Source organism: Exserohilum turcica, assembly GCF_000359705.1.
Source record: "Exserohilum turcica Et28A unplaced genomic scaffold SETTUscaffold_20, whole genome shotgun sequence".
Classification (NCBI taxonomy): domain Eukaryota; kingdom Fungi; phylum Ascomycota; class Dothideomycetes; order Pleosporales; family Pleosporaceae; genus Exserohilum; species Exserohilum turcicum.
In genome coordinates this window covers 462,167-470,105 of record NW_007360026.1, presented here as the reverse complement: position 1 = coordinate 470,105, position 7,939 = coordinate 462,167, and the positions used below count along the sequence as shown (strand labels likewise).

Sequence of the window (7,939 nt, the reverse complement as noted above, 5' to 3'; positions counted from 1 at the left end):
ACCCCTTGCTACACCTGGCAAGAGGGCGGCCGTGCGTGGGAGCATAGCAATGGGTGTAGTGGTAGTGGTAGCTGGTAGTGTCGCGGGCCTGCTGCGTGGGAACAGGAACGAAGGGAGGGGCCAACGTCCCGCCGCCCGTTGCGATCGAGACAGCGACCCCACCCCGTGCCCGCCCGTTCATGGTGGGGGTTGCAGACTTGGACTCGCTTGTGCGATGATACGTATGCGTTCATTGTATGTATCTGCTATGTCCATGCAGGTGGATTGGGGGGAGTGGATATTCCGCGATGGAAGCCGTGCGTGTGCCTGAATTGCAGTCGTCGTCGTCGTCCGCCTCTCTTCCCCCCCTCCCCTTCTCTCCGCAGCGTGACGCAGGGTCTCGTAGCCATCTTGCATCGGCGCTTGCAATTAGTCGGGGCGAGGTTGGCGGGCGCAGGCGTAGGCGTGGAAGAGGTTACTAACACTAAGGTTTTGGGGCATGTGCAGATCGCCGTCACCGTGGAGGCTACACAGGGCGCTAAGCGACGTTGGAGCAGGGGCCCTCCCAGGCCGATGATGTCAACAGCTCCAGCATGGTACGCGTCTGCCGCTCCTTGCAACTGTAACCTGCTTGCTTACACCTACACGGCACGACTTGCTGTCTTGCTCTCGGCTGCCCATCCCAATCCTGCTAGCATTCGTGCTTAGGGGGCACATCATCGCCACCCGCCATCCTGTACGATCCACAGCGCCCTCCAGCCACAGTGTCGTCGATCGAGGCCTGGACTCTATGCATGCGCCCGCCCTGTATGTGTGCTTTTGCTGGACCAGCTCCAATCCTGCTGTGGAAACACTTCGCTGAGACAGACAGTTGCTCGGTACAGGCGAGCTGGAATCGACAAACGGCTCACTGTACACTTGCGTACATGTACGGACTGTTGGCAAGACTTGCACCAAGCAGCGAAACAACCTCAGCCCCATGGAATGGCGTCCAGAGGCGTCCAAAGTCTCCTGGCCAGGGGTTTCAGCTCCACTGGACTGCAGCACTCTCCGCGGCTCATCGACGATTCCACGCCAATTCAGCCACAGCCCGTACCCACCTTGGCTGCAGCGGCCTGCCTGCCCCGTCTCAGCACGCTGAGTGGACGCCAAACCACCAGGATGAGCCAAAGCCCCGCTCCAGGCTAGGGCTTGCCAGTGCTGTGACGCAATACTCCTCTCGTTCGTTGCACACAGTGCAGCGCCAAATCAGGTTTACCATGCCTCCTCGCACCAAAGCGGCGCGACTCTTGCCTCCAAGACAGGAGCTTTCGACGTCATCCGTCCCAGGTCGACTACCCTCCGGTATGCGTCTCATAAAGGCCTGCCGCTCTGAGCATTTGCCAGTTTTCCTTATACCACAGACGTACCATTCGTCAACTAATATATGACCGATAACTCTTCGCACAACTACTACTACTACTCATTCCCCCCTACCCCCAACAGGAATTCCCCCCGTTCCGCCAGATCCCAGTCCATATCCAGTAACGTGTCAGGAACAAGCCACCGCGCTTCTTCCTACCAACAAACATCTCACACGGTGTATCACGGACACGACAACTCTTACAACGTCTCGAGCGTTCTGTACAACAGCATGCCTTCCCCAGCAGCAGGAAAGGGTGACGCCCCCCGCACCCCTACCAAGCTCGGCAGGAAGCCACAATCATCATCTGCCCCTAAGCTGAACAAGCCTCAGCAAGGCAAGTCGGAGGACGCCCCCACCCCCGATCTGCCCAAGCAAGCAGAGGACCTGAAGCAGCAAGGACAGGAGACGGCCGAGGACGCCAAGGACCAATCTGAGAACACGTTTGAAGAGATTACGCAAAAGGGAGAGAAGACTGCCAAAGACACAAAGGGCAAGGCCGCAGCGACTGCAGAAGACGCTACCGGCAAGGTTTCCCAAGCTGGCGACGAGCTCGAGCAAGCTGAACCCAAGCCAATTGATGACGATGACGATGATGAAGATGAAGACGACGACGACGAAGCCGACGAGACTGGCGACGATGCCACCCAAAAGGCAGGAGACAACGCCGAAGACACTGCCGATAACACCGAAGACGATGCCACCGACACTGCCAGCAAGGCTGCTGACACCGGAAAGCAGGCTGGACAGGGCGCGTTGAGCGGTGCTCGCGGCCTTGCTGGTCGCGCATCCAACCTTGCGGGCAAGGCCAAGCAAGATCCCCAAGCAGCTGCTCAGGATGTCGGTGACGATGTGCAAGAGAGCACCCGCAATGCACAGAGCACCGCAGGCGATGCCACTGAGTCGGCAAAAGACACTGCTCAATCCAAGGCAGGCGACCTTCAGAGCAAGGCAGGCGATGCCCAGAGCAAGGCGCAGGACACTGTTGATGAGGCTACCCCTGATCTCAGCGTCCTCAAGGGTCTCGAAGTGGATGAGGAGGGCATGATCCGGAACCAGGACGGCCAGATTATTGGACGTCTGGTTGAAGGTGATGCCGAGGACCTCGCTGGCTACCCCATTGGCGACAACGGAGAAATCCTTGACGACGATGGTGATCTCGTTGGACGCTGCGAACTCACTCCAGAAATGGCAAACCAGCAATTCGAGGGTGCTACCGGCAACATGCCTAGCATTAGCATCCTCAAGGGTCTGACTGCCGACCGATCCGGCCAGATCCTCAACGAAGACGGCGACTTTGTTGGTCACCTCGTCGAAGGCGATCCTGCCAAGATCCAGGGCAGAGAGTTCAACGAGAACGGCGAGATCCTTGATGACAACGGCAACGTAATCGCCAGGGCTGAGCTTTCTCCCGAGGCCGCCGATCTCCCTGCGTACCAGCAGGATGACGAGGATGAGGATGAAGAGGATGAAGACAGTGATGCCCTCGCCGGCGCGACCGACACCGCTCAGCAGGCTAGTCAACAGGCCGGTCAGCAAGCCAAGAGGAGTGCCTCCACTGCCCGAAGCGTCAAGAGTGGCGTTGAGGAAAAGGCCGCTGACGTTGAAGAAGAACTCCCTGGTGTCGAAGCCCTCGAGGGCATGGAGATCAACAGCGCTGGCGAGATCCTCAACGACGAAGGCGATGTTGTTGGCAACGTTGCTGACGGAGACCTGGAGAACATTGAGAACGTCAAGGGCCTCACCGTCAACGACAAGGGTGATGTTGTCGACAAGGACGGCAATGTTCTCGGCACGGTTGAGCTCGCCGAGGGCGCGGCTGACAAACTCAGGGAGTCTGCCGCCGGCGCTCTCGACACTAGAATCTTGGACGGTCTCAAAGTCAACAAGAAGGGCAAGGTCCTTGACTCTGATGGTGAGGAGATTGGTGAGCTCGTCGAAGGCAAGCTCGACAACTGCGCCGGCAAAAAGGTCAACGAAAAGGGCGAAGTCCTCGACAAGAATGGCAAGGTCATTGGCAGGGTCGACGTCGTTCCTGGCGAGGCTGCTTTCACTGCTATCAAGGAGCTCAAGCAGGAGCTTGGCGAGCCCCTAGAGGACGAGGAAGATGAGGAGCAGGAAGAGGAACCTGAGATGAAGGAGATTACTCCCGAAATTGATGAACTTGAAGGCTTCAAGGTCAACAAGAAGGGCAAGGTTCTCGACGAGGATGGCGAGGAGATTGGTCAGCTTGTTGAGGGCGACCCTGCCAAGTGCGCCGGCAAGAAGATCAATGCCAAGGGCGAAGTGGTCGACAAGGACGGAAAGGTCCTTGGCAAAGTCAAGGCTCTGCCCAAGATGGTTGAAGCTTCCCAGGTCCAGGAGCCAGAAGTCAAGCAGGTTGAGATTACACCAGAAGTCAATGAGCTTGAAGGCCTCAAGGTCAACAAGAAGGGCCAAGTCCTTGACGAGGATGGCGAGCCCATCGGCGAGCTCACCGAGGGCGATGCCGCCAAGTGCGCCGGCAAGAAGATCAACGCCAAGGGCGAAGTGCTTGACAATGATGGAAACGTCATCGGCAAGGTCAAGACGCTCCCCAAGATGGTTGAGCAAGTCGTTGGTCAGGAAGAGGAAGAGGAAGAGGAAGGTGCCGAAGAGTACGAAGAAGACGATGGCCGCCCTCCTCTATCCATTCTTGATGGCCTCAAGGTTAACAAGGCTGGCAAGCTCATTGACAGCAAGGGTAATGTTGTCGGTGAGCTGATCGAGGGTGACGCCAAGAAGCTTTCCAAGCTGGGCCTCACTGCCGATGACCAGGGCCAGTTCTGGGACAACAAGGGCAAGGTCATTGGCCGCGCCCAGACTATTCCCCAGGAGGAGGGTGAAGAAGAATCACCCTTTGCTGGTCTTGAAGGCCTCGTTGTTGTCAAGGATGGCTTTGTCGAAGACGACAAGGGTAACCGCGTCGGCCAGGTCGTCGAGGGTGACCCCAAGAAGCTTGTTGGTCGCGCTGTCGACGAAGACGGTGACATTCTTGACAAGAAGGGCTCCGTTGTTGGCCACGCTGAGCGCTACGAGGATCCTGAAGAGGAGGCGCCGCCCGAGGAGGAGCCCACTGACCTGTCTATGCTTGCGGGCCGCACCGTCAACAAGCAAGGCAACGTCATCGGCGACGATGGCGTGCCCATTGGTCGTCTCGTCGAAGGCAACGCCAAGGAGATTGCTGGTCGCAAGATCAACGAGGAGGGTCTCATCTTCAACGACACTGGCAAGCAGATTGGCCGTTGCGAGCTCATCCCCGTGGAAGAGCGTGAATCCAAGCCTGAAGGCATCTTCGCTGGCCTTGAGGGTCTCCGCGTCATCCAGGACGGCATGGTTGCTGACGAGGATGGCAATACCGTTGGCCGGATTGTCGAAGGCAACCCTAAGCGTCTTGTTGGCATGGCGGTAGACGAAGATGGTGACATCCTCGACAAGTATGGCAATGTCAAGGGACACGCTGAACCTCTCGAGGACGAGGAAGAGGAAGAGCCTGCCGACCTTTCCATCCTCGATGGCCTTACTCTCAACAAGCAAGGCTACCTTGTCAGTGGCGAGGGCATTCCTGTCGGAAAGCTCGTCGAAGGTAATCTTGGTGAACTCGCCGGACGCAAGTCAGATGGCGAAGGTCTTATTCATGGCGACACTGGCAAGGTTGTCGGTCGCTGCGAGCTTATTCCTCCAAACGAGCGCCCTGAGCGAAAGGAGGGTCCATTCGCCGGCTTCGAGGGCCTCCGCGTGGTCAAGGACGGTTTCGTCGAAGACAACGATGGCAACCGTGTTGGCCAGCTCACTGAGGGCGACCCCAAGAAGCTTGTCGGACACACTGTCGATGAAGACGGTGATATCATCGACAAGTACGGCAACGTCAAGGGCCATGCTGAGCCATGGGAGGAGGAAGAGCAAGAGGAAGTCGATCTCAGCGCGCTTGCTGGCTGCACTGTCAACAAGGCCGGTAACGTTGTCGACTCAAGCGGCACCGTCATTGGCCGTGTCGCTGAGGGAGACCCAGCTACTTTGGCCGGCAAGAAGGTTGACGGCAAGGGCCAGATTTGGGACAACGAAGGCAACATTATTGGACGAGCTGAGCTTGTCCACGGTGTCAAGTCAGGACCCGAGGGACCGTTTGCTGGTTTCGACTCTGCTGTCGTTGCCAAGGATGGCACTGTCCAGACTCCTTCTGGCGAAATCATTGGTCGCGTCATTGAAGGCGACATCAAGAAGCTTGAAGGCCACAAGGTGGACGAGGATGGCGACATCAACGACAAGAATGGTAACGTCATCGGTAAGGCCGAGCGCTGGGAGCCCGAAGAGAAGGAGCGTCGCATCAACCCCATGGCTGGCATGCGTGTCAACAAGGAGGGCGAAGTCCGCGACGAGAACGGTGACGTTATTGGTCGTCTCACTGCTGGTGACCTTGGTCACTGCGCTGGTCTCGAGATCGACGACAATGGTTACGTTATCGACAATGACGGTAACAAGGTCGGAGAAGTCACTCTTCTGGAGAACATTGCCGAAGACGAAGAGGAAGAGACCGACGAGGAGAAGCAGCGCCGTGAAGACTCGGAGCTGGCCAAGAAGATGTCCGCTATCTGCGAAGACACTCTTCAGCGTATCCAGCCCGTCATGAAACAAATTACTGAGGTATGTCTAATACTGATGCCCCCCTGAGCAGCTACTAACTGCCGCTTAGTACATTGAACAAGCCGACCGTACGCCGCGTGACGAGCTCGATGAAGAAGAGCTTGTCAACAATGTCAAGCCCCTTATTGAGGAAGGCTCTCGTATTCTCAATGACTGCAATGGCGCGCTCCGTGGCCTGGATCCTGATGGTCGTATTGCCGCCCAGGCCAAGGGCCGTCAGCAAACCGGCGAAGCCACACCCGAAGAATACAAGCTGGCCGACAACCTCAAGGAGCTTACTACGACTGTCGTTACCACCATCGACAACGCTAAGAAGAAGATCTCCGACATGCCCCACGCTAAGAAGAAGCTTAACCCTCTTTGGGCTCTCCTTACCGAGCCCCTCTTCCAGATCATCGCCGCTGTTGGTCTGCTGCTGACTGGCGTGCTCAACCTTGTGGGCAGGCTGCTCAACGGCCTCGGCCTGGGTGGTCTTGTCAACGGTCTGCTGGGCGGCTTGGGTATTAAGAAGCTGCTTGGCGGACTGGGCCTCGGTAGTATCACCGACGTACTTGGTGGCGGTAATGACAAGAAGAAGAAGAAGGGCTCTAGCGGGCCTATGAGCATGGTTGGCGGTCTCCTCGGCAAGAAATAATCGTCTGCGCCGCGGGGGGTGTCTGACACGAGAGTAGGACGTTTTCTATTTTGTCATGCGTTGATCTTCAAATTGTCGTCTTTGATACCGTGCGCCGCCGAATGGGGAGATGTGCTCGGCTTCATTTCAGCTCGTAATGTCTCTTTCGTATTTCGTTCTCGCTCTTTCTGAGCGTTTTTCCTTTTCGACTTTGTATCGGTGCCAACGTGCACACAAGAGCTGGAAGATCGGGGGGTCTGAAGGTCACACTTTTGTCCGCTGGAGGCAGCGATGAAAAGAAGAAAAGGAGCACCAAAGGAAGAAGAGATGGATTACGGTTGGAGCAAGGGCAGCTTTGACGTCTTGCCTCTTTCCAGTCGCGGTCTGATGATGGCATGAGCTTTTCTTCTTAACATCAGCGTTCCGTTTTGAGTTTTGAGTTTTTCTTACTGGCATGTCCGATGGACGCATCGGGTCATCCAACTACCAAAGCGTGACTACATCCCCACATACAACGGGCCTCCAGGCGACAAGAGGGACTACATCCCCACATACAACGGGCCTCCAGGCGACAAGAGGGACTACATCCCCACATACAACGGGCCTCCAGGCGACAAACGCGACATTGCATCTCCCGCCGAGGACCTGCAAGAGCGCGACGTTCCATGGCCGTACGAAGCTACGCCTACGCCCGAGGACCCGCCGCACAAGCGCGAGCTGGACGCGCGAGACGACGCGCATACAGACCGCATGTATGTCGTTGGGCGCCGCGCTGCTAGCACCGGCACCGGCACTGGCACTGGTGCACCGCTTGTGACTGCGAGCAGCGGCGCTGCTTCTTCTGGTGCAAACGGCACGCATGTTACGACGGGGAAACCTACGCGTACGAATGGTCCTGGGGCTACGGGCACGGGTACGGGTGCCGTGGGGGTTCCCAACGAGGGTGTGCAGCAGAGTGGTCGGGGAGTCATTGTTATGGGTGTGACTGCGTTTGCGGCCGTGTTTGCCGTGCTGATGCTGTGAGGATTTGAGATTTCTTCTTGAGCAGCCGTGGTAGTAGTTTGAAGAGGAGGAAGAGGGGGGGGATGTGGTGTGGTAATAGGACGGGTAATGTGTGTGTGTATATAAAGACCAGGAGCTGGACCAGAGAAGAAAAAAAAAAAGAGTAACTAATGTTTATCAAGAATATTGTTTTTTTGGTATCCGTCAGTCAAAACACTACAAGCGAGAAACACGATACGCAATGTCAAAGTCCAAAGATTAGAGCAAAAGACCCATTATTA

General features: G+C 56.8%; 1 protein-coding gene across 1 annotated transcript; it reads left to right on the top strand.

Moving 5' to 3' along the window:
- The first annotated feature begins 1,463 nt into the window (after positions 1–1,463).
- SETTUDRAFT_131269 (uncharacterized protein) lies at positions 1,464–7,145 on the top strand. The gene is made up of 2 exons (XM_008027850.1): positions 1,464–6,043; positions 6,093–7,145. Exons 1-2 carry the CDS (start codon positions 1,613–1,615, stop codon positions 6,675–6,677), a joined length of 5,016 nt encoding a protein of 1,671 aa, XP_008026041.1. The 5' UTR covers positions 1,464–1,612; the 3' UTR covers positions 6,678–7,145.
- The last annotated feature ends 794 nt before the right edge of the window (positions 7,146–7,939 follow it).